Genomic DNA, 27,236 nt, shown 5'->3' on the forward strand with positions numbered 1-27,236 from the left:
TTGTATACTATCATTTAATAAGCATTGCTACAGAGAAACACATCTGTTAGTCTGAAATAAGAGTTGTTCCAAATTTCAGCATAACCCCTGTAATGAAGTCTGTGAAGTTTTCTCAATACAAAAGACACCTCTTTAAAATTTATACTGTCTCCCTCCTCACCCCTGCCCAAAATCTTTAGAGGAACCGAGAAATAAAGACACTTACCAGCATCTCCCATTGAGCTGAAGATGTTTTCAGTAACACACATGATGGTGTCAGTTGCCTGGTCATAGCGGCCAATCGGTTCCCCTCTGCTGGCAAACTGCCGGACGTGCTGCAGGAGGTCGTGTAAGGCCTGGCTGACCACACTAGCTGCTGCGCTGACCTGCTTCAGGAGTTCACTATCATCCGTGGCATCCTGGCAGGCTCGGACGCAATTTTCCACTGAACGGTCGACAAGTTTTCCAGCCTCAATCAGTTGTTCCTGGCATACGGGGGAGCTGAGGGTGGGGCTCACTACCTGTAAGAAGATGCATATAGAGGCACTGGAACTCAGGGTGGTTTTAATCAACGCCAACTATATGCAAGCATCTCTGAAAAGACTGCTACAAGGTCTGGGTTTTATTCATGCTCCATAAATCATGGTGTAATCTCCCTGCATGTAGACCCCGTCTGCCTTCCTATCTTCAAGTCTAGGCTCAAAAGAGCTGGTAATAGATACCACTATCCCTTCTTTGCAAAAGTGGGTTGGAAGAGTGCCTATGAATGTGGAATAATATATAGACTGACAGATGCACATGACTACTGGTTGGTATAGTTAAAGCTGCTTTTCTTATTTTTAAAATCTTTTCCCGCCCAAAGGATGGTTCACTGGGTAAGGGAATGAGGAACATATATCTATATTTATATCTAGAAATTAGGCATTTAATGAACATTTATTAAATGCCAGGAAGGGTGCTAGGTACAAATACAAAGACTGAAACAATCCCTACTCCCAAATAAGTTATGTGAACAATAACAGTATTTACGTAGTGCTTGAGATTTTCAAATTGTGCTACATGCAATGAAGGTGAAACAAAAACAAGATACTGATAAAGATGGAAAAAATAATTTAAAAAACCCCTCAGTCCAAGGCTATCTCTTCCTGGAAGTATTGCCTAATTGTTTTCATCTACATTCTAGCCACTAAGTAAAAGTTAACACAAATCTGCACTGATTATGACATTTATATGTTATCAGTTTTCAAATTCCGAAGCTAATGAAGGGAAGCAATGGCAAAGGTAAGTCAAAATGCCAGACAAACCCCCAATTCACTGAAGTATATTTCTGTATAGAGGAGAAAGTGGGTATAACCAATGTAGGAATCTGTGACATTTAAAAGAGAGCCCACAAGTAATCAAGAATTGATTGCACATACTTCTGTATCTAGTCTCTCAACATGTATTTTTGATTGCCTGTTGAGAATGTGTAATAGTAAGACCGAAAGCATGTAAGTATACCTAAAATGCTTTTTGAGAAATTTCACTAAAAAACTCATTGAGTATCAAATCATGTGAAAAGCTTTTTAAAAAATCAACTACCATGTTAGTTTCCAAATCCATTAAATACAGTAAATTCTAATTTATACAGGATAGTTAAGAAATAACGTATTCTGGTTAATTAAACATTCTCATTATTTGAATGAGATGCTCTGGTACTTCAAATTGAATTAGAATGCAATAAAATCTATTCAAATATAATGAACATTATTTAACCTTTCTTAAGGGCATTTCAGGGTCTTACATTTTAGGGCTATCATTATGAACACCAATTAGCAATACATAGGATTCTCACCACCCTCCTCCCCTGAAAAAAAAGGGAGGGAGCTTTCTTCAAACAGACGATAGTACTTTAAGATTTGCAAAGCACTTTATGAATATTTTCTCATTTGATCCTCACAATCACTCTGGGAGCAAGGTGTTACTATTATCTCCATTTTATACATAAGAAAACAGAAGGAGAGGACTGGGTAATGACTTCTGAGCAACTATCTGAGGTCAAACTTAGATCTTTCTGAGTCTAGGTCCAATAAATACTACACCACCTAATTGAACAACACTACTAGATAAGAGTTATGATATATTGATATATATATATATATATATATATATGCCAATCAGAGCAACATACAAATAAATATTTCTGATACTCTCCAATACAAGTTCTTTCCAAGAGTAACATCTGGAACAAGCTTAATGTGTGGGAAATTAATAGGCAAAATAGAAAGTTATTATTCTTTTATAAAAAAAAATAAAGTAAAACTAGTCCCAAGCTAGACAACTAGATGGTTCAGTGGATAAAGTGCTGGGCCTAGAGTCAGGAAGACCTGAGTTCAAAGCCAGCTTCAGACTCTTATTCACCATATGACTCTGGGTAAGTCATTTAACCTGTTTGTCTTAATCCAGTGGAGAAGGAAATAGTAAACCACTCCAGTATCTTTGCTAAGCAAACCCTACTGGCATGCTTTGGTCTATGGGGGCAGAAAGAGTCAGATACAAATGAACAACAATAACAAGTCTCAGGGTTTTCTTCTATCTCAAAGCTTACAAAACGACTGTGTAGATCATCAGTGGTATAAATCACTGCTTTTTCATTCACTTAAAATTTCTGGGAGGGAGACAGGAATAGGGAGTAGAACTGTGATTTCATTGGTATAGGAACTCCCAGGCAAGTAAATTCCCTCTACCAAAGCAGGTTGATACCCACAATGTATACTCTTAGAAAACTGCCTAAAGCAAAGGTGTTAACTTGGTCAGTCTGAAAAAACTCTGTCCTGAACCAGACTGAAACATAATTGGGACGTGCTTAATAAAATAAAAACATGATATGACATAGATAATGTTAACTGGTGGTTTTCTAAGTCAGTATATGGCCAGCATGGATCAGCTTCTCTTTGAGTTTGACACCACAGACCTAGATTACTGAAAGGCTAAGGGACCTGCCCATGGTCAACAGCCAGGATGAGTTAGAGGGAAGACATGAACTCAGGTCCTCCTGGTTTTGAGGCCAGTTGTCTCTCCACTGCTCCAAGACACTTTCCTTCCTTAATAGTGAGAATGAGGTAGAACTAAGGAGACTACACAGGTCCCTACCGATTAATTCTCTGTTAACTTGCTCCAGCTCTGAGATCCCTTGACCCCTACCCCTCAAAGCAGCAGTGAGTCAAGGTTTTTATTATAGAGAAGGCCATGCAGCTGAGTCCGCTATTTCATTTCTTTAAGAGGTTCATGTTCCCTGATACCATCACAACAACATTGTTAACCATGATATGGCTACTGAAGACTACCCACACCTTTACAAGAGTGAGTTACACAATTCAGAAACCTTTTCTGAACAGAATCTGAGAAAAAAGAACAAGAAATCCAATTAGGAAAACTGCCGGATTTATAAAAGCTGGTATGTAAGCAAGCCCTTTTGTTGCTATTATTGAGTTAAGTTGTATCTGACTCTTCATGACCTCATTTAGGATTTTCTTGGCAAAGACACTGGAGTGGCTTGTCATTTCCTTCTCCAGCTCATTTTACAGATGAAGAAACTGAGGCAAATGGGGTTGAGTGACTTGGCCAGGGTCACACAGCTAGTAAGTGTCTGAAGCCCGATTTGAACTCATAAAGAGTCTTTTCTTGATTCCTAGCCCAGTGCTCTCTATCCACTGCACCACCTTAGGATGCCAAAGAAAGTACCAACTCCCTAAGGGTCAGTGCACTAGTCATAGTTTGCAGGGGATATAAACAGGCTGAGGTGGCTAGAACATCACCCCACCAAAACCACCTGGAGACACCTGAAACCATTCTGAATGAAAATCAGCACAATCTTCAGCAGCCATGAGAGTGGGAGCCCCACAGTCACACAGAACCTTACCTTAGCACATGCCACCAACTGGGAGGTCGACAAAGCACACTGGGTGGCAGCAGCGATTACCCTGTTCTGCAGAACAGTGTCCTCTGCCACCTGGGCAACATTCTTTGCTTTCAGCACCAGCATGGCGGCAGCATTAGCGACGGCTTTGGCTAAACTCATTAGTACATCCTGCAAAAAGGAAGCAAACAATAAGGACTCTTTATTTTTCCTTTACTGCCTCCCTTAGTCCAGGAATAAAATGAGGGATTTACTTGGGTGCTTAGAAGAGTCTTCATGAATATGTTTGTTTTTTTTAAGTATAGAGAGGGTGATTATAAAATAGGAAGACTTGCAATCCTGACATCACATTATTTTTCTCATCCAATAAGTACCCTGAAATAAATCAATTTTGGGGAAAGGGTTTCCATTTTAATAACTGGTTCACGTGTACCAGACTTTCAGAATTAAGCCCTTAATTTAATTTTTTTTTTACCATTTTTCCAAGATACTCTGTAAATAAAATGACAGAATGTTACAGTAGGAAAGGACTTGAGAAATTAAATTAGAATCAAATCAGCTCAGGATTTCCTAACCCAAATGATATTGTGGATGGTAAATATTAATTCTATTCAATGAAGCAAATGAAGCACTGTCTGTTCAGCAGTCTCAAAATATCAGCTTTCAATAGTTCAAGAGTCAGGTACTAGAATACAGTGTTAGGGTGGGAGAGAAGCAGATCACAGGTAAAATTTTTAAAGATTTTCCCTTTTCAGTTTAAAATAATTTTTTTACAATATGGATAAGTTTTGAGGAGTGAAACCTGTGTTAAGAGAAAGAAAAAGTCTTTATTAAATGCTTACTACTGTAGATCAGTAAACATTTTCCATGAATAAACACTATTTTCTAGATGAGGAAGGAAACTGAGGACAGGAAAGGTAATGTGAATTACTCAAATCAAACCACCATCAAGTGGAAAATTTGAGCCTTGAACTCAGTTCTTTTGAGTCTTGGGCTAAGGCTCTTTTCATGTTGCCTCTGATGGTGAGAAAGAAAAAACTTGGAAATATAATCGATTTTTACAAATACCATCTGCAATGCTTGTCCACACCTGGTCAATATGTTTCACTGTAATATGGAAAATGTAATTTGGAATATGGAAAAATTCTTTTTTTAGACAACTGCTTCCAAAAATTTGAAGTTCTTATCAGTAAAGTATGAAGAATTCAGCCTCCAGAGGACATTACTAAACACCCAAAGGAAGACATGTTATTTTGAAGTTAAATATAGATTCTAAGAAATCAGTTCACCTTTAAGTTAGTAATATCTTCTGGGACATATTTAATAGGAATCAAATATGATGGAAACTAAAAAAGTTTTTTTAACTAGAAAATTGTTCTTTTACTTTCTAGCTAAAGAGGGAGAGGGACTGTGAACTCGTATAAATAGGAAACATTTGGCAAAGGATAGAGTGTTTATGACTAGCCCTTGTCTGCTGAGATACAGTGAAATGGGTACTCCATCTGTGGAATGAAGAGTAATTTCACTTCTTTAACTAGATGTCACCCATCTGTGTAGTTTGTCAATTAACGATATGCTAGGTTTGGCTTATTTTCCTTGCTTTTAGGAGGCAGAGAGGTCCCAATCAATTTAAATAAATACAAGCATTTATTGTTTGTACCTACTATGTGCAAGGTATCCTGCTAGGCATTAGGAAAGCAAAGAAGAAAACCAAAATGAGCAGTTTCAGACGTCATGGAAATTACATTCTTTTGAGAGAGCTTATGTGAACTCACAGGTAAATACACAGAAAATACAAAGTAACTTTCAGATTGTTGTACTATCAATCCAGGGAAAACACACAAAAAAATCTCATTAAAGAGCTGGTATTAGAACTGAAATCTGAAAGAAACTAGGAACTCTAAAAGGTAGGAGATTACGAGGGAATGCATTTCCCCATAAGAAATGACCAAAGGGATGGTTTCTGGGAGACCTGGAAAAATGTACATGAGGTCATACACAATGAAGCCAGAAGAACCAGATAAAACAATATGGTTAAAGGTGTGTAATTTGGAAAGATTTAAGTATTTTGATCCATGCAGTGACCAAATATGATTCCAAGGGACTGACTGAGGAAGTGTGTGATCTGCTACCTAACAGAGAGCAATGGATTTAAGGTACAGAAACAAAAAAAAGATTTCAGATGCAGGCAAAATGATCATGTTTCACTTGACAAATGCATATCTGTTGCAGGAGTTTCGTTTTGACTTTTTCAATGTGAGGAAGAAGAAGGGCACTAGTGATAGGTTCTAACTACTCTTCTCTCATCCCACCCCCAACAAAAAGAGAAGAGAGAATCATGGAACAAATCTTAAAAAAACACAACAAAAAAACAGCACAAGAACGACAAATGCCAGAAAGAAGCACATATAAGCAGCACAACTCTGAAAGTTACACGTAGAACTTATTGTCACTTAAAAATAAAAGGAAGCTATGTGTATAACCTGTATCTGATTGCTTATTGCCTCGGGGAGAGGAGGGAAGAGGGCGATAGAATTTGGAACTCAAAACTTTAAAAAAATGTTAAAAATTTGTTTTAATATGTAATTCAGGAAAAATAAAATATCTATTAAAAATAAAAGGAGGGGCGGCTAGGTGGCCCAGTGAATAGAGCACTGGCTCTGGAGTCAGGAGTACCTGAGTTCAAATCCAGACTCAGACACTTAACACTTACTAGCCGTGCGACCTTGGGCAAGTCACTTAACCCCAATTTCTCTGCCTTTCCACCTCCAAAAAAAAAAATAAAAAAAAAAAAAGGAAGCTTTACTTAATAGACTAAAGGTTTCATGTACAATCCTCTTTCTCTATTTTACTTTGTATCTGGAAATGGTTGTTTTATTTTGTGATTGTTAAGTTTGAAGTTTTAAGAAAGAAAAACTTTTTTTTTTTTAAAGGATGGAAAACATTCTGGATGTAGGGGGTGGCCTGAGGAGAGGAACAGAGATGAGAGAAAATTCCATATATTAGAAACAGCAAGAAAGCCAATTTTGCTGGATGGGGATCATTTTTGGGGAGTTCATAAGTAAGACTAGAAAAGACTGGAGACAAGTTGTGAAGTCTTTGAAAGCCGAATTGAAGAGTTTGTATTTGATAGAGCCACTAGGGTTTATGGAGCCAGAGAGTGAGACGGTCAAACCTGCACTTTGGCAGCTGTATAGCCAACTAATAGGAGAGAGCGGAGACTGGAGGCAGGGAGATCAATTAGGAGACAGTTCCAATATTCCAGATGAGTGGGCCTCAACTAGGTTGTGACTGTGAAGGGACAGAAGGAGATTGCTGTGGAGATAAAACAGATAAGACTTGGCAACAGATTTGATATGTTCCGTTGAGAGAATGACTCTGAGATTGGAACCCGAGTGACTGGAAGGATGGGGGGGGGCCCTCAAGAGAAATAGGAAATTTGGGGAAAGGGGAGGCTTTGAGGGAATAGTAATGATATAACTCAATTTGATTTAGAAATGCTCGTCCAAAATAGACAAGCCATTTTTATTTTAAATGAGAATGTCAAGGCATTCCTTTCCCTGGAGAGAATTGGGAATAGAGGTCTCTATTAGTTCATCTGATAATGAAAAGTAATTTTAGTGCTCTAAAATTAGAGTGGGATTTTTTTTTTGGGGGGGGGGGGAAGCAGTTTCTTTGTTTTAATATTTTTTCCTTTTTTTTCGCCCCCCCCCCCCATCTTTTGAAATACTTCTTGTTACCTTATTGCATCTTTGTCTTCTGTTGGGCCCATTTTAACTTTCAGGACATTTGGGTCTTGGGTGAGGTTCTAGTCTAAGTTGTTTATTTTTCTTACTTTCCCTTTATATTCTTTCTTCCCTAACGTTTCCATCCTATTTCTTCAGTTTCATGTTTTCCAGGTACTCTTACAGCTCCTGTGACCAGATCATTTTTTCCTCTGAGGCTTCCCAGACTTCCAATGGGGTTGCTATTCTCCTTGGGATTTACAACTCTGGGTGTGTCTCGAACCAAGGTATTTACTCCTGGTATTTGGAGTTTTCCTTTGTTTGTTCATATATCTACCTCAGTAACTAGATAGGACTGGCTTGGGTCAGTCTCTGCAACTGACTGCCTGTTCCGTAGTATGGTGGATGAGAGCAAGCCCCTCTTCTTATGGACTCTGAGGCTGAAACTCTGCTGAGCTCTTCTTGGAGGGTCCCCCTTGTCAAAGGGCTAAGAGCTTTCCTTTACCACACACGGTAGCTTCCAGCTTGCTGCTGGGCTCAGGAGGCACTGCCATGCTGGGCTCCTCTTAATTTTTAGTCCCATGCATAGGCTGGATTTGTGTATGGCCTTTCTTCAGCCTCACTGGAACCTGCCTGGAACTCCCTGAATCTGTTCTCTCTTTAGCCGCAGTCCTGTCTCCATGGGCTCTCAGACAGGCCCACTTCTGTCTGAGGCTGACACTACCCTAGTAAAGGCCCACATCACCCCATGCCTGGACTACTGCAATAGCTGCTGGTGGGTCTGCCTGGCATCTTCCATCCAGCTATCGAATTGACCTTTCTAAGGCGCAAGTCAATGTCAGCCCCCTGCCACATCCCATTAAGAAAACTCCAGGGCTCCCTACCATCTTGAGGATCAAATATAAAATCTTTTTTGGCATTCAAGGCCCTTTGTAACCTGCCCCACCCCCATCCCCAGCCCTTCCAGTCTTACTTTATGTTATAACTATAGCCCCCAAGTACTTAGCAATCCAGGGACACTGGTCTGCATGTTGTTCGTTGCACAGGATGCTCTAACTCCCAACTCTGGGCATTTTCAATGGTTATCTACCATGCCTGGAACTCTCTTCTATCTCTGTGTCCTGTTCCTCCGTGAGTCAGCTAAAATGCCACCTGCTCTGAGAAGACTTTCCTGGCCCTCCTTAATGTTAGTGCTTCCTCTCTGTTGATTGGTTCTCTCCAATTTATCCTATGTCTTGTTTCAGGGCAGTCAGGTGGCATTGTATTGGATAGAGAGTTGGGCCCGGGGTCTGGAAGCCTCATCTTCCCAAGTTCAGATCTGGCCTCAGACATAGGTGTGTGACCCTACGAAAGTCACTTAACTTTGCCTCAGTTTCCTTATCTGTTAAATGAGCTGGAGAAGGAAATGGCAAACCATTCCAGTATCTTTGCTAAGAAAACCCCAAATGGGGTCATGGAGAGTCGGACACGACTAAAAATACTTAACATTAAGAAAGGGCTTGCTTGTACACAGTTGTTTACAGGATGTCCACCTCATTAAACTGTGAGCTCCTTAACAGCAGGGACTGTATTTTGCCCTTCTTGTATCCTTAGTGCTTAGCACAGGGCCAGGCATGTAACAGGTGCCTAATAAATGCTCACTGACTGACTGGGCTTTGGGGATGGCCTCAGATGATTTGTACCCTGTTGGACCCACTGGAATGACTGCTAGGCTGCTCTCCTGGGCTAGGCTCCTAGTGGCTTTGGGCTTTTCCAAGTATCTGATGTACAGAGGAATTATATAGTGCCTGTGTTCCAGGCACAGTGCTGAGTGCTTTTTACAAGTATTATCTAATTTGATCCTTGCAACAGTGCTACAAGGCAGATATTATTAAGTCCACCTCACAGTTGAGGAAACTGAAGCAAATAGTGGTTAATCAGCAGGGTAATGTAGTTAGTAAGTGTGAGGCAAGATCTGAACTCAGGTCTTCCTGACTACAAGCCCCGTGCTCAGTCTACTGTGTCACCATCTGCCTCATAGGAGATTATCAATGGAAAGTAAAGCATTTTGTACTGAAACCTGAAAGCAACTTCTGTGAAAAGGAGGTACAGTAAAAGCACTGCTAACATTTGTTCAGTACTTCTCTGTGATTGGGGACTCCATTCCCATTCCTCATTTATATGTCTCTTCTACATTTCTCAAGGAAATCCCTCTGAACGCTGCATTTTTAGAATCCGTGTGACAGCTGGAAGGAACATTATAGATTATTTAGGTCAGTAGTTTCTCAAAATGTGGAGCAGGGAAACTGGAGGGGAGAGGAGTCCCAAAAACCCTTACAGGGGACCCATCAGATCAAAACTATTTTCAAAATAATACAAAGATGTTTTAACTTCTAATTTCATAAAGATCAGTAGACATAACCCACGTAGAAAAAATTATCTAGTGTCCTTAATTTTTAAGAGTATCATGATGCAGTCTTGAGGCTAAAAAGTTTGAGAACCACTAATGACTCATTTTACAGAGGAGAAAACAGGACCAGTCATGATAAATTTTTTCAAAATTGTTCAACGGAGTTCATAGTACTATTGCTATAACAAAATTCAGTATTAAATAATAAGTGTTTTGAAGAGCTGGGGCTCATGAATACTAAGTCTCATTAATTGATTAAAAAAATTAAAACTGGAGAAATACACACACACATATTAGCTACCAGAGTTGACTCAAAGGACTGGAATAATTTTCAACTTCAACTTGAATCTTCAGGGATATTTTGTCTAATTTTTTCTGTATTAAGAAACCCACAGAGAATTTAAAGAGGACATTTTTAGAAGAAAGGTAATGGATTTGACTCATTTAAGTACTAGTAAATTTGTAACCCAACTCCATGTCTGTTTAACTCTTACTCGTCTGCCCTAGAGAACAGAAATTTGTAATTCCAAAGTAGTCAACCAGAGAATGTGGCTCTATTCTCAAAAGGTAAAAACTGGAGAAAAGGAACAAGTGCCTATCTGCTAGGGGCACTGGGTTTTTGTTCAGTTGTGTCCCGTTCTTTGTGACCCCATGAATCACAGCACACCACTCCCTTCTATCCTCCACTAACTCTCAAAGTCTAAGTTCCTGGTCCATGTTTCCATGAGACTATCTGTCATTCTCTCCCTTTTGCCTTCAATTGTCCCCAAGATCAGAGTCTTTTTTTAATGTATCCTGTCTTCTCATTAGGTGGACAAAGTGTTTAAGCTTCAGCATTGGAAGTGAATAGTCTAAACTAATTTCTTTGAGTATTGACTGATTTGATCTCCTTCCTGTTCAATGGGCTTTCAAAAGTCTTCTCCAATACCACAATTTGAAAAGCACTTAGCTTTCCTTATAGTCCAACTCTCACAGCCATACATTGCTACTGGAAAAACCACTGCTTGGGAGACACAGACCTTTGTCAGCAAGGTGATGCCTCTGCTTTTTAGCATGCTGTCCAGATTTGCCATAGTTTTCCTTCCAAGGAGCAAGCATCTTTTAATCTCATGGCTGCAGTCATCATCAACAGAATTTGAACCCAAGAACATAAAATTTGACACCGCTTCCACTCCTTCTCCTTCTGTTTGCCAGGAAGTGATGGGACCACTTGCCAGGATCTTAGTTTTTTTTTTTATTTTAAGCTTCAAGCCAGCTTTTACTTCTGCTCTTTCACCCTCATCAAGAAGTTTCTTGATTCCTCTCCAATTTCTGCCACCAGAGTGGGGTTGTCTACATGTCTGAGATGGCTGATACTTCTCTGAGCAACCTTAATCCCAGCTTTTGATTCATCCAGCCCGATATTTAACAGGATGTTCTCTGCATATGAGTTAAATAAATAAGGTGACACTCTACAGCCTTGTCATATTCCTTTTCCAATCTTAAACCAATCAGCTGTTTCACGTTCGGTTCTAACTGTTGCTTCTTGGCAAGCATACAGGTTCCTCAGGAGACAAGTAAGATGATCTGGTACTCCCATCTCTTTGAGGACTTGCCACATTTTGCTGTGATCCACGCAAAGGCTGTAGTGTAGTCAATGACGCAGAAGTAGATGTTTTTCTGGAGCTCCCTTCATTTCTTCATAATCCAGCACATGCTGGCATTGGGTTTCAGTGCCAGGCATTTTACTTTGTTTCTCCCAACACCCAGCATAGGTGACCAAGTTTCCTGATTTGTAGAAGAGGAGAAGTTTTCCAAGGGAGGGTCTTCTCCTCTTGGTACCCCGTTTGTTATGGGTAGGCAGAAAAGCAACAGGAGCCCGCTTTCAGGGCTTAAAATGGGGATACTGGCAGTACACCAGGCAGGCTCCAAAGAGAACCTGGAGCTGCTTACCAGTGGACACATCACATCCTCAGTAAGGAGAGGGTCACACATCTGCTTTTACTCTAGGTATACTTTTAGAGTTGGACAGTGTATAATCACGAGCTCTTCTCTAAATACAAAGGACAGATTTAAAGCATATGCATATGTATGCATAAACAAAAAAATTATAGCTAATAGCAAGAACATATATAGTGCTTAAAGTTGGCCAAGTACTTTATAAATACTACCTTGTAATATCTAATAACCCTGGGGGCAGGCCCATTTTAAGAGGAAACTGAGGCAGACAGAAATTAAATGACTTGCCCAGGGACACACAGGTAGTCAAGTGTCTAAGGCCAGATAATGAATTCAGGTCTTCCTTAGTCTAAGTCCATTGTTCTATCCACTGCAGTGTGTGTGTGTGTGTGTGTGTGTGTGTGTGTGTGTGTGTGTACATATATTATAGGAGATTAAATGTAGAGTTTCAAAAGGACCTCAGAAGTTGCCTAGAGTATGCCTCCTCATTTTGTAGATGAGGCCCAGACTAGTTAAGAAGTTTGTCCAATGTCACACAAGTATCAAAGGCAGGGTTTCAATAAAGGTCCTCCTCCTAATACAGTTCTCTTTATACTGTACCATGGTATGTGTAGATGTTCACTCACTGGGTACAGTATAGTAGGAATTCCTTTTGTATAATGGACTAGATGAAATCTGAGGCAGCTAGGTAGAGCCACAGTGTGGGCCTGGAGTCAGAAAGACTCATCTTCCTAAGTTCAAATCTGGTTTCAGATACTTATTAGCTGTGTGACCTTGGGCAAGTCACTTACCCCTGTTTACCTCAGTTTTTCATCTAAAAAATGAGCTGGAGAAGGAAATGGCCAACCATTCCAATATCTTTGCTAAGAAAACTGCAAATAGGGTCACAAGGCATCAGACATGACTGAACAGCACAATAAAATAGCAAGAAGGATACTGAGGTTTATCCCAACTCTCTAATTATGAGAGAGACAGAGAGAGACAGAGAGAGAGAGAGAGAGAGAGAGAGAGAGGGAGAGGGAGAGGGAGAGAGTTCATATATAAGAAATGGGATAAAAACTGAACTACTACAAATAATGATCATACTGAGATCAAGAAGCCATCACTATATCAAAGAAGCATACACTCATAGAAACGTGTCCAAGACAAGTACAATGAACTTCATCCCGCAGTTTTTTTTGGAGGGGGGGAAGGCAGGGCAATTGGGGTTAAGTGACTTGCCCAAGGTCACACAGCTAGTAAGTGTGTCGAGTGTCTGAGGCCAGATTTGAACTCAGGTCCTCCTGACTACAGTTTTGTGGTCAATGTCTGCAGGATCACATGGGGGAGAAGTTGGTTTGTCAAAGAGAGAAGACAGGTAAGGCAAAAGGGAAACCAGGTTCTGAGAGATACCTGAAAAGAATATTGAACTTTGCACAGACACTTTCTTTTTAGAACTAGTTTACATAGAAATCAACACACATTTGTGATTAAAAATTTTCTTGACCTGGTCTCAAAAAGATCCAAACTTTAATAAACTTCTAGTCTTTGCTTTAACTCTGAGATAGGGGTGGGTGGGTGAGTGGGTGAAGCTAGTTTTTGTTTTGTTAGTTCATCTTGTATGTACTTCCACTTAGAAAGGCTCTTTTTGGGGGGATGGGAGAGGGAATTACATGGGAAGTTACAGCTTTTGAGTCTGGAGAGAATCTGAATTTACTTCTTACTTGGAATCGCTCATCTGTTTCATTCTCTCCAATCTGTCTCAAAAGATCCCCACTGGCTTGACCAATACTTCCGGCAGCAGTCAACACAGTCTGTCGAGGCTACAAGCATTTAAAAAACAAGAATAAAAAAAACTCTGAGTTGGAAAAGAATACTCATTCACCAAAAAACCCTGGTAAGTGCAGATACAGATTCCTTCAGACATAGGGAACTGGCAGGATTTCCCCAAACATCTGAATGGAAATATCTGGAGTTAGTACAGAATGCAAGAAGAATAGGGAATACAGTCATTGTTTCTCTCTGAAAAACTTACAGATCTTGTAGACCAGGATGGAAAGCCACTGACGGGAATAAATAGAGTTAAAGCTTTCATCAACGGGCATGGCCCAGTTAACAAAATAGTGCTCACTTCATGTAAAGAATGGTCCAAAATGCTTAAACCTTTAAACATATGGTGTCTTTTAGAGGTCAATGGGGCTATATCTTAGCAAAGTACTCCTTCCAAGTCACTTAAAGCAAAAGTAGCAGCCCATGAGAACTATCTCAATTCCATAAAACTAAAAAAACTGACTCAAAATCTCCACCATTTCCTCATTAATTTGCAAAACTCTCCCATGAAGCGACTAAGGCATCCAAATAAAAGGTGAAGCTTACAAGAGCACAAATCTGGAGATGGGAGGCATCTTAGAGGCTATTTAATTCAATTTCCTCTTTTTGAAAATAGGAAACTGAGGCCCAGGGAGCTGAAGGTTCTTGCACAAGATCCTACAAGTAACGTTGGAGGTAGGATTTGAATCCAAGTTCTCTGGGCGGGTAAAACAAGGGGCCAGAGAACAGTTATCTCCTCAAAGGATGCCAACCCTTTATTCAAACGTTTACCTCTCCAGAAGTAGGCTGCACAGCCTTTAACAAATCTGACACGGCCCCAGCTAAGGTCCGAGCAGCTCTCAGCAGGTCTTCTCCACTGCCCACATCATCGTCCATGAGGGCTGCCAGGAGCTTCACACCCTTGGACATTTCCGTCAAGTTGGAAGAGATGGTTGTGATTGCACAGCCCACAGCTGTATAATCTGTGTCTGCAGGGTCACCTGAGGCAGAAGGAGAAAGGGACAGCAGGTTGTTTGGATGCTGAGGAGTAAGAACAACTCAGAGCAATTCTATAAAATCTGTTCTGGTCTCCGGGTTAATCGCTAAAAATAAAGGAACAAAACAGACAAATCAATCTTATTACACAGCTGTACCTACAATGCTGACCCAAGGCAATGAACCTTCACAGGCTTATTACACATTATTCCTTCACACACTCTTCACACGCTTGACAGTCTAGTCAAACTGGCCTTCTTGGTGTTTCATACTATGACTGTCAATCATCCCACCCCTGCCCCTGCATGAACTATGCCTCACGCTTGGGATACACTTCTTCCTCACTTCTGCCTCCTGGAATTCCATACTTCCTACAAGCTCATTCTACAAAAAAGTACATACAGATCCCCTAGTTGCTAATAACCCCTCTTCTTGAAATTACCTTGTATTTACATGAAAAAAAATATATGTATGTATATACACACAGGGGCAGTTAGGTGGTGCAGTGGATAGAGTCAGGAGGACTTCAGTTCAAATCCAGCCTCAGCCACTTGCCATTAGTGTGTGACCCTAGGCAAGTCACTTAATCCATGACTGCCTCAAAAAAAACCCAAACCCCAAACATATATATATGTATATATACACACACATATATAGTGTGTATATATATGTATGTGTATGTATATACACGCATATACAATCTACATAGGCATATATATGTGTATATGTACATAAAAATATACATGTTGTTCCCTCCAATACGGTATAAATTTCTTGAAGACAAGGACTTTCATTTTTGTATTTGTACCCCTAGAATTCAATATAATGCCTCAGTAGATACTTAACAAAGCTTGTTAATTGATTTTTTGAAACAAGACCAATCCCAATCAATAAATGAGCATTTATTGAGTGCTTACCATTGGACAGTTAACTGTATTAGACACCAGAATTACAAAGGCAAAAAAGGGAAAAATCTCTATTCTGAAGGAGTGGACATTAGAATGGGAAGATGCACACACATATAAAAATATATATTATATATGTGTGTGTGTATATATGTATGTATAAATAAAAGCATATGTGGAAAAAATATGAAGAGAATAACTACAAAGTAGTTTGTGAAGAAGGACCCTAGAAGGTGGAAGCATTAGGATAGGCTCCATGGAAAAGGGATTTCCTTGCATTGCGTCTTAAAGAAAAAAAGATCTAAGAGGTAGAAGCAAATGACAGTGATAGTGTGAATTCCTTATCATTAAAAGTACATTTAAGAAAGGACAGTCCATCTGGATGACCTTCTTAGTCACTGCTTAAATAAAATAACTTTTAAATTACCAAAGGGAATTTCAACATTTTATGGCATTAGTGGTTAAGACCCCATCTGGTACATAGAGAGTGTAACTCTTACTGCTTTAAACATAATATGATGTAAATGAGACCTGCACTATGGAAGGCAGATTTTCTGGGTCAGTTTCCCTTTTACTTCTCTGATAAGACATGGTCTGATACTCTAATAATTTCTACCTTTAAAGATAGTGTTACTTTATGCTTTAAAGAGAGACAAGATGGATCCATCCATGGTATAACTCTCCCTCTTGAGGACTATATGTACTAAAAGGGGAGACTGTGTTTTAACACACTTTATACAATGTTTAGCATATTGCCATGGGGAGAAAGGGGTTTTTATGTGCTATTACATGATGCATGATGTGGCTGAAATGGGACCAAATCTTTTTGCAAGATCTCCAGGGTCCTACTGGAGAAAGTGAGTGGGTTGAAGCAAATCTGGTAATGTATAAATATAGACAGTTTCCCCCATATCATGGAAGTCTGTTTTTTCAATCAAAGGGCAATGGGGGAAATATGCAAGCACTCCACAAATCTCTATCCCAGTGACTCACCAGCTGTGAGGTTAACAACTGAAGCTGTTCCAGCCGTGATAGCATCAACCTGAGAGTGGATTTCATGTTTTGATTCATCGACTTTGTTCTGAACCCATACCCTAGAGGCCTGCAAAATAAGAGAATCACCCAAAAGAATGTCAATTACATGCCAAATTAAAGGAAGAATAAAAGGACCTGTTCCCAAAAGACCGGAGCCAACATTTCTGATTTAAAACAAAGCAAAACCCAAAACTTCTTAAACAAAGCAAAGGGAACCAATGAGGCATTTGAATTTACTTAAATAATTTTCTCTGATGTGTCTTTTACTTTCTCCCAGATTCTAGTCTTTTATTTTTCTGGCTGTTTCATTAAAAATCATTACTACTATTCTCTAGTTTAAGAATCCTTTCAGTGAAAGGCTTCATGACCTTATTCAGTCAGATCAAGTTTAAGTGCTGAACTAGTGGGGAAAAAAAACAAAACTATTTAGTTTCATGACACTGACAATATCAGTTAATAGTAACTCTCTTTTTTGTTCTGCAGGGTTGTGATAATTTACCAGTGTTATTTTCAGGGCAAGGGCTATCTTTCAAGCAATTTGGATCTATTAAGAAGTGATAGTTGTAGCAAATAAATATTTTTTAGTTCTGGATCTGTGATTTCATTGGAATATGGAACTCCTGGTGTGAAAATTCCCTCCAGTGATGGAGATAGGCAACTATTCTGGAAATTGTAGCCTTGGAGGGTTGCCAGAGATACAAAGAGGTCAGGTCACTCACTCGTGGTCAGGGAGCCAGAATGTGTTAGTAATAGGGACTGAAGTCATGTCTTCCTTACTCTAAGGCTCTATTCACTATGTTATGGATAATAGCAGATTCTCCCCGTTCTTTATACCCTCAGTGCTCAGCACTAATGTAAAAATCTGGGTCTTCCAGTCTTATCCATGTCATTAGCTAGCAAAATGACCTTCAGAAAAATAAATTCATCCTTCCAGGTTTGAGCTCTTCCTCAGTCCAATAAAGGGAAGGGGACTAGATGCATTCTAACTCTTAAATTTTAAGACTCTAAGATGTTGGAAACTTCTATTAAAATGTCATTTCTTTGCTTTACTATAAATGGGAAAGAAACATCAGAATGATGCTCCTGAGGTCCTATAAAATCTTGAAGCACCTTCTAATCTCCCTTTAATCTGCGATTACATCAGAGTGAAATTAAAGTAGGTACAGTATGGTTCTAGTAGGAAATCTACTTGTAATTATTTTAAATCTGATGGCCATAGTAACGCTTATTTATTCAGAATATCTGAGAAGACACTAGTCTCCAGTCATGCTAGATCAAAAGAGAGCATAAAATACACTTTTCCTGAGCCATAGTCTAAAAAGTAAAATGTCAGTAAGTTATGGTACTCTAATGACCTAGAACTGAAGGGTACACAACAGATAACCGGAACTGGAAGAGTATTTTTCTTGGCTCAAGAACATCACTGAATTTCTATTGCCAGCTAGTCCTCCCTTGTGTGGCTGAAAGTGATGCCAATTAATCTTAAAGGGATCCAAACATCTCTTTATTGCAATATTTGTATACTGATATCATGAAAATGATGTTTGGATCTCAGCTAGCACTCATTGTTTGACCCTGCTAGAGTTAGAGCACTAGACTTGTATTCAGGAAATCTGGGTTCTATCTCTGTCTCTGACACTAAGCAGAGAGGTGAGATGGGTTGGTGTGATGTGGGACACATCATTTCAATTCTCTGGGGTCTCGGTCTCTGTACTGTCAAATGATAAGGTTGGATTAGCTGGGCATTATGGTTCTTTCCAGCTCTGACACTGTATAATCCTGAAATCTCAGAGTTCAACTTACCCATAAAATTGTATCTACTCCTAAGGATTCAGCTAAGAAACAATGACTAAACAAGAGATTCCAAAGCAGAATGCTTTCCAGTGCCAAATTTCAGATACCATAAATTATCTGGCCACCTGTTAGATATGAGATGCGCTGAAAGACTTATAAAAAACACTCACCATATCTTGTCCAAGAGGTGGTAGGTTATCAACTTCACTGAGATCCGCCTGAGCCTGCTGAACTGCGTGCATGCTTGTATTAATTGTTCCCATCAGGGCCTGCTGGGCTGATGTCTGGGGAAACAAGTGGACATAGGGAATTCAACAGAAAAAAATCTCCTTTTGTAGAGAAAGTCATACTGTTCTTACAAAACTCCATGTCATTCTAAGTTTTGGCATGTCTTGGTCAAGACTTTGGCAAGTCTTGTCATGGCCTTGCTTGGAAGACTAAAGATTAGAAAAGAATTTTTAACAACTCTAAATTGGCATGTTGGTGAGATGGCATAGTAGATGGAACACGGTCCTTGGAATCAGGAAGACCCAAATTCAAATTCTGCTTCATCTGCTTAGTAGTTGTACAACCAATGAGCAAATGATTGAATCTGTCTTAGTCTCAGATTCCCCATCTATAAAATGTGGGATAAAAACAGCACCTATCTTACCAGGGGATTGTGAAGCTCAAATGAGATCATATATGTAAAGCACTTTATAAATTTTAATGTATGCCATAAATGTTAGCTACTATTACTATCTTCTAGCCCCTTTAAGGTTAAACTCAGTTTTGCCTATTTTATCACTTGGACTCGCTGTATTTCTTAAGACTCAATCCAAACCTCTTCCAATTCTCTGCATTTCTAGCTATCCCTACTCAGGAGGCATCCTACTCCTTCTGCCATTCTTGGCTCCAAATATCTGAATGACCCATCCTTTAGGGCTCAAGTCTAATGCCATGTCTTGGCTTTCCTTGGGAAGACAGATATCTTTTTTCCTTGTCTTTGAAGCTCTCACAGCATTTGGTTTCTGCCTTTCCTATGAATGAAACATATCCTGTTTTCTAATAGCACTTTGGTATACACATCATTTCTCCCATATTATAATACATATAAACTTCAAAGAGTAAAGTATACTTTATTTATCTTTGGACTTTCCGCTGTCTTGTACACAGGAGGGGTTAATATAAATAATTATTGAACTAAATTCTAACCAATTTGAGTACTAAAAATATCAACAGTTCTTGGCAGGGTCCAATTGCTTCCCTAGTTATGGGCTTTAGAAATCCCTTATCTAATAGTGTGGGTCACCTGGTAAAACTGATTGCCAAAATGAGTTCAAATAGTTATTTGTTTTAAAGATCAGGACAATATTTGTGGAAATCCATATGTATTATCTGCTGGATTCCTCTGTAGTCATGTATTAACCTTCAGCTGAAAATCTATCCTCAAGCTCATGTAATATAGGTTTGGTTTGGCTTTTACTACAGAACCATGATTTCAAGGGAAAAGGAAGGACACATACCTTCTACCAACATAGATCATCAACTGGTCTGCCATTTCTAATTTTAGAGAGTGGCCTTCAGTATCCAAGAGGTTAAGTGAATTGCTTCAAAAAACAGTATCTTCAAAACACAGTCAGTATGTGTCAGAAGAGGGAATGAATCCAGGTCATCCTGACCCCAAGGCTGCTTCTCTATCTACTACACCAAGATGTCTCTCAGTAATAATTTGTTGAACAGGATTTGGAACAATTAAGTAATTTGGTTAAAATACAATTCTATTCAAGACAAAGTCACGAGTTTAACACTTACATAAGCAAAATAGGTAGGCCTTGAGCATATCCACTTTTGAACATTCTCATCAACCACTGATCAAGTCCACGATGCTGTTGTTATATGTGGGACTATAAGATTGAATATGTATAGCTCAGCACAACTAATCAATATTATTGGACCCAAACCAACAAAATAACATACGTGTCTTCCTTCAAGGTACAGCTCAAATACCACCTTTTGTAAGAAGCTTTTTCCTATTCTCCCCATATGCCAATGTCTTCTATAGGGTTACCATTTAAAGTCTGAAGATTATCTTGCATAGACTTACTCCATTAAAATGCAAGCTCCTTGAGGAAAAATATTATTTTTGCTTTCTCTCTGTATCACTAGGGCATATTCTCGGGACCTGAACCATACTAGACATTTAATAACAGTTTATTGATTGATGTCATCTTTGAAGGAGAAAGAGAGCAGCATGTGAATGGTCAAAAAAACTGTAACGAAAGGCTTACCAATGGAGGCATGTGTCCTCGATGCATCTGGCCAACCATGACCTGCTGCTGGGGGGAGGGCATACTGCCAATGTTGAAAGTTTCTGGCCCACTGGAACCAGAGCGCATGACAGCTGGCAATGCCACAGAACCATGTTCCACTTTCCCTGTTCGGTTGAACTGCTGCTGTAGGATGGTTGACCTGGGGAGGAAATTCTGAATTGCTTAGATTCTGTCAAACAGCCACCTACATAGAATACAGTTTACTTTTACATAATAAAATAATGTAAAATATCAGAAGCATACTTTGCCTCATACAATAAATATCTTCCTGAAAAAACGTTTCATGGCCAACTAAATTTCAGTAAATTGAATTGTACTTTTGAATGTAACGAAAGTAGTTCACAAAGAGAAAACTATGTCAATTCTATGAAAAATTAATCTCAGAAATACAAATAATCACCTCTTGCTTTATCTATTTCAACTTTCATATTTTTATATATGTTGGTTCCTAACATACTGGTACAGTTCATTTGTAACATGCTGGCAACCTCTGTGAGTTGGTATGTCTTATCTTTTGTCCTCTGGTGAATGCTATGTATTCAACTGAAAACAATGAAGTTAGTTTCAAAAAAAAAAAAAAGGAAGCTCAAAGACCAATGAATAAATCAGGCGACAATGCTGAGTTTTTGAGTGAAGACTTTACAACATTCCATGCTTTGACATTTTGATTATCAAAAAAATCTCATTAAACATAGCATAACATCATTATGTTATTTTTCAGTAAGTAAAAAAGTAAGTAGGAATTTGGTCATGCAAAACTGGGCTACATTCAGGAGGTATAGTGCCCACCCTGTGTAATGGCCCATGTGGATTGATCAAAAATAACTGGAACATATCTCACTGACCCAATGAGTCATCTCCCATACCATCAAAGCTCACTCTCTGGGAGCGGGAGTACTCAAGGAGTCCCAAGAAATGACATCCCTCTCTTTGATGAAACTGAACTGGGGCAAGGAAAACAAGGTGGTTATAAGATGGGTTAGCAAAAAGCAGTAGACAAGATCCCTTTAGTCCAACACGTGTAGTCTGAACTCCAGCTACTCTCTATCGAGCATAAAGGAAAAAGGAAAAAGGGGCTAGTCTATGGGTGTCTCTATATGCATCATCCCTCTCTCCAGGTGTCCACATCAAAGAGTCCCCACCTTAGGCCAATGAAAAAGGGGTACAATGGTGGTAGGATTTTCAGACATGGTGTTGCCTTAAGGACAGTGCTTAGGCAGGAACGAGGTGCTATATGTGGGGAATGCTAAGAGATACTGGCCAGGGTCATCTGAGGCGAGTTCCTTCCCTACCAATATACATCATCTTAATAAATACCAGCAGTGAATTTGATCATTTATATTTGCTGGTCACTTCTAATTCCAAGAATTTATAGTACTTTTGCCACAGGCCAAGCAAAAACTTTTTTCACATCGGATTGAATTCCAACTTCAGCACTAATACTTGGGAAGAATCAGAAAATAACCCTGAGAGCACATTAGAAAGGAAAAGCAAGGGGGGGGAAAGGCAGGAGTTCGGGAAAAACAATGGAAAACATTATTATGACTTGGTGATGGCCAACTGGGGAAAAATACACAGTGGGCCAGGTGCTGCACATAGATCCATTAAATAAAATAGATATCTGGTAATTTTTTAAAAGGCTTTATTGGAGAAAAAAGCTACAGATAGACAAGGTCCCCCCTCTGGTAATAATGCATGTGGAAGCTCACTTAGCAGCCATTATTTTGATACCAACCTAATTAACAAGATAAATGTGAACAAAGAAGAAGGCTATCCAATGGCTCTGTTCCTCCTAAATGAAATCCCCTGCCCATCTCCCTCACCGCCCAGCAGTCTCTACATTACCAACTGCCAGTACTAGTCATTATAGTGGAATGGTCTAGACTGTTTTCATTTCCTTGGATGATACCCTGAGGCAAATCAGGTACAACTGACATTTACAGGGAATGGGAGAATTGAATCTGGAGCACAGTGAGTGCAACCAATGAACGATGGAAAAACTGTGTGTGTCACCATGTACAGAAACCACATGGCTTCCCGAGCACTCTAAAAAGCAGACCTGTTTTCAAACCCTAAAATCAGATTATTTTTCTTAGTTAAAAAGAAAAGCACAGCAAAATAAATGCCAACTTTTAAAATCATATCCACTAGTAGGCAGGCAATCATTTCTTAAGCTGCCTTACCAACATCAGTGAAGAGCACAATGATTAGTATCGGTAAATGCTCCAAACTCAGTGCTTGTTTACTCACACACGAGGCACAGAGTGGTGAAAGTTCACACAATGGGTTAAGAGTCAGACAAAGGATTTGGAACACAGCTTTGACTTGATGACAAGTTCAGGACTCTTATGCCTCACTGCTGAGATGCTTTTATAGTCCGGGGGGTATGGGAACAGTGAAGCAAATGGTGCTTCTACCCAAGGTTTAAGTTAGGTAAAGTATTGAAGGAAAGAGGATAGAAAGAAGGCTGCTTTTGTATTCATGAGAGACTGGCTATAATACTCTGCAGGGAGCAAAGAATCTGAGGCTAAGCGTGGTGTCAGGTGATATGCATGACTTGCACAGTCCCAGAGACTAGGGACCCTTTGGGGGACAAGCACGAGATTTGTAGTATCTGAGTTTCTGAATATGTTTTTTGCCTGATTCTTGGGTGCCAGTACAGGTCTACATAGATTCCACTGATAAGATCTGGTTGGGGTCAGGGGATGCTCTCTCTACTACTACTGTACCATTTGGTACAGAAGAAAGGCTACTAGAGGTGGTTTCATTCTTGGCTTTGCGACTTACATCTAGGTGACCTTGGGCAAATCATTTAATCTTTCTGGGCCCTTTGTAAGTTTGTCTTCTGTCAAATAAGGGAGTTGGACTAGATGGCCTCCATGGTGCTTTCCAGTCCTGATCTTCTAATCCATTTCCTATAATAAAGGTAATGTCCAAGGGAAGGTAGCATGAGAATACAACTCCTGCTGTATCAGAACATGGCAATTCACCATATTCTCCGTACTCTGAGCCAGATTTCACTTTCAATTTAACATTATTTATGCCATATAAATGAGTTATTTAGAATGACTAGAACTCAATACAAGATATCTTTATCTGATAAGAATAACTGGATAGGAATCCAATAAAAATAATGATGCCCCTTTCTGTTAAAAAGCAACTCTTTCCTCCACGAACAGAACACTTACTTTTTTGGGGAAACAGATTCTTCTAACATCGTTGACTCCTCATCTCCCTCTAATCCAAATCTATCTTTACTTTGTTTCTAGGAGAAGATAGAAAACAAAATTCCAGAAAGTCAAATGAATGAATCCTTGACCCATTCACCACAGAAGAGTTATGTGTGGGAACAACATAACAAGACATCCAAGGCCATTTTTCTAATCATTTTCTAATAAGTAAATACCTTCTTGAGAATGATGTCAATATAGCCTGCAATGAGTTGAGATATTTGCTCTCCTTCAGTTGTTTGTACAGAATAATAACTTTCCTGATACTCTCCAAAATCCTAAAGAAAACAGTATTAATAGAAATTTATGAAAAATCAAAACCAATTTTTAAAGTGGGGGAAAACAGAAGATGCAACCAGAGAGATAACAGACACACCAGTTTGAATGTAACCTTTACTTTTAATAAATTCATGGATTTTGAAAAATGCACATTCATTTAGGGCTACTATGGTCCAGTCCTGTAAGAAGTAAGTGGGATGATAACTTCTGCTGGGGGAGGGGATGTTTCCAATTATATAATGATATGAACAAATGATCAATTTAGGTAACTATTGATTTTTTCTTCTCTTAATTCCTTTTTCCCCATGGCATTAATTGGAAGGTTTATATAGATTTAAGGAAGGGTGTAAGAGTTAGCTGGTCAATCCACTGTACCATTTAAGTATCTGTGATAATAGTTAAGTACTGTGATAAATGGCCATATAGAGAGTAGGTTCCTAAAAAATGTTTGTAGAATTTAGTAGAAGCTCTAACAGTTGTAAAAATATGGCATACTATCAACACTTTGGTGTTCATATAATAACATGATTCAACCAGCCCCAAACTACTAAATCCAGCCATGTTTTTCTTGTTTTTCTAAGGTAAGTCATTAAAGGTCATAACAAATGAAACCACAAGGTCCACTCTGGCCTCTTCCCTGCCTATCCCCACACTTCCCCATCCTGACACTGTACCAGAGTAAAGCTCTTGGGTGACGCTGCCCAGCGCTTGACAGTAGTAAGGGGCCACTCTTGCAAGACTTCCTTTGTCTTTTCATCCACTCGCATCACTGAATCCTTGGTGATGCCCAGCAATCGTGGGACCAATTTATTTTTACCCTTCATCTTTTCCTGAAATAGAAGATAAGACTTATTGATCCTACTGAAGAAAAAAAATCTATAGATATCTGCTATATTAAGTTGAAAGGTTTAATTTCATTTAATTTGTGTTGGATGTGGTCTGGAATAATATGAAAACTTTAAAAATCAGATTACTAAAATATGACAATTAATTCATGGGATATGAAACTGGGAATGATCTTATTAGTGCAACTTACATTTATATACATGAAAAAAGTGAAACCCAGGAAAGTAAACTTATTTGCTATCAGTTATACAGGTAAAGATTCAAACTTACATCTTTAATTCTAAACCTAGAGTTCTTCCTACGATTCCTTGCTGTCTCTTCACCTTCTTTGGCCATCTATACCTCTACCTGCACCTGCTTCCTTAAACAATTATTCCATTGTGTTCTAGGCACTTTCTCTTCAGTAGTCTATATCTCCATAACCATTGTCTTGTTCCTACCAGGAAAGCTCCATGTTTCAATCTCCCTTTTCATTTCTAGCCACACTCGGTGGTCTGAAGCCCTGGGAAAACTCTACTCCCAGAATGAACCCCTAGATAATGAAAGCCTAACTAACCTTAGCTCAATGATGAACATATTTCCACCTATCTTATTACCCTTGCAGAGATTGTTCAAACCCTGTTCTCTACCACCCAGTGACTGCTCCTTTATTCCCACCCTCAACCCAGTCCCCTAAAGGCCCACTCTAAAGCTACTCAACCTTCCCCGTGTCCTGGAAATGTGCTTCAGAGGTAAAAAACTAGGTTTCATCTTAATTTTTTTTTCATTCTGTCTATCTTCTCGTACTTACACAGAGACCTGATTCCCACAGCTTCCTTTTTCCAGCACTTTGTTCATATACCAAAACCACTGGTCAAGGTGGGGGAGCTAGAATACTCCTCACTCCCAACTGCCTCTAATAGGCTTTTCCTCTATCACTATCACTCAGCAACTGCTTCTCCTTTGAGGTTCATTCAATCTATGCTAATCACTCAATTAGGATACGATAGTTCTTGTTTACATATCTGTAGGAGTCCCATTGCTTCCTCAACAAACTTGAGTGACTGGTTCACACAGTCTTCCTCTCCTCCCCACCTCATGCCCTCATACTGGAGGATTTTTAACATATATTGATACTCCCTCAAACACCCTAAGCCACCAAAGTCATCAACTTAGTCATTTCCCCGACCCCACCTCAGCCACACATACATATGGCTCATACCCTTGATCTTGACGTTACATTACCCTCAAGTGTGCCACATCCATGGTTTATGAACTCTGAAATTCCTTTATCTGACCATGATCCATTGTCACTTCTGCTCTCCCTCATGACTACAAACTATTCTTCATACTCACTGTGACCTCTAATTCCCCTATCCTCTGTTCTTTCCCAAGCCATCACCCCTATACTGGCTACACTCTCTTCCCTTCCCCATCTTGTCTTCTTGTTGAACCAGTAGCCCCAAGTTCCTTGCCCCCTTATTCTATTGAAGATCTTGCCCTGCCAAAGCCCAGGCTTTGATTACTCCCACCATTCACCGTCTTTACTCCTATTCACAAACTGTTGAACAAAGCTGGAAAAATCACAAAACTGTGCTGAGTGGGAACACTTCAAATTTAAGTTTCATAATCTCAACTGGGCTCCCACTGTGGCAAGGCAATCCTTCTACATATTCTTAATTGATTCACTATTGCACTCAGTGCAGTAGCTTATGCAAACTTTTTTATTCCCCTTAAACCTCCCATAGCTCCCCTACTCCCACCCACTCAGAAGTGTCTCATATTTCACTGAAAAATTTAAGGCCATTAACTAAGAGTTCCCTCTTCTCCCCTCCTCATTTATCATCACTCAGATGTCTTCCACCATCTCTTCCTTCACCCATTCTTGAAGAAGAGGCCCTTCTCCTTGCCAAGGAAAACTCCTTTACATGCACATACCATTCATTCCATCCCATCTCTCTAGCAAACTGCCTACTCAATAATCAGTTCTCACATTGATTCTTTCTCTTCCCTGCCCCCTCACTCCTGGGTGCTTAGTAAGGTCTACAAACATGCACATATCTCTCCCACCCTCAAAAACCTCTCACTTGGCACATCTATCTCCATCCCCACTAACTAGCTTCTATATTTATCCTTCCTTACA

The 27,236-nt window shown here is 39.5% G+C and overlaps 1 protein-coding gene across 1 annotated transcript in view; it reads right to left on the bottom strand.

Moving 5' to 3' along the window:
* The window catches only part of TLN2 (talin 2), a 569,404-nt gene that overhangs the window by 184,322 nt on the left and 357,846 nt on the right, over positions 1-27,236 (bottom strand). The window contains exons 15-24 of the mRNA XM_069098382.1: positions 24,943-25,098; positions 24,166-24,267; positions 23,948-24,024; positions 20,718-20,898; positions 18,618-18,731; positions 16,612-16,720; positions 14,510-14,718; positions 13,633-13,731; positions 3,881-4,048; positions 206-500 (exon numbers count right to left, since the gene is read on the bottom strand). Coding sequence (XP_068954483.1) covers positions 206-500; positions 3,881-4,048; positions 13,633-13,731; positions 14,510-14,718; positions 16,612-16,720; positions 18,618-18,731; positions 20,718-20,898; positions 23,948-24,024; positions 24,166-24,267; positions 24,943-25,098 — 1,510 coding nt within the window. The remainder of the gene's footprint in view (positions 1-205; positions 501-3,880; positions 4,049-13,632; positions 13,732-14,509; positions 14,719-16,611; positions 16,721-18,617; positions 18,732-20,717; positions 20,899-23,947; positions 24,025-24,165; positions 24,268-24,942; positions 25,099-27,236) is intronic.

Source organism: Petaurus breviceps, unplaced genomic scaffold (assembly GCF_028583685.1).
Source record: "Petaurus breviceps papuanus isolate PSGF00001 unplaced genomic scaffold, PetGlider_PUasm1.0 37, whole genome shotgun sequence".
NCBI classification, from domain to species: Eukaryota; Metazoa; Chordata; class Mammalia; order Diprotodontia; family Petauridae; genus Petaurus; species Petaurus breviceps.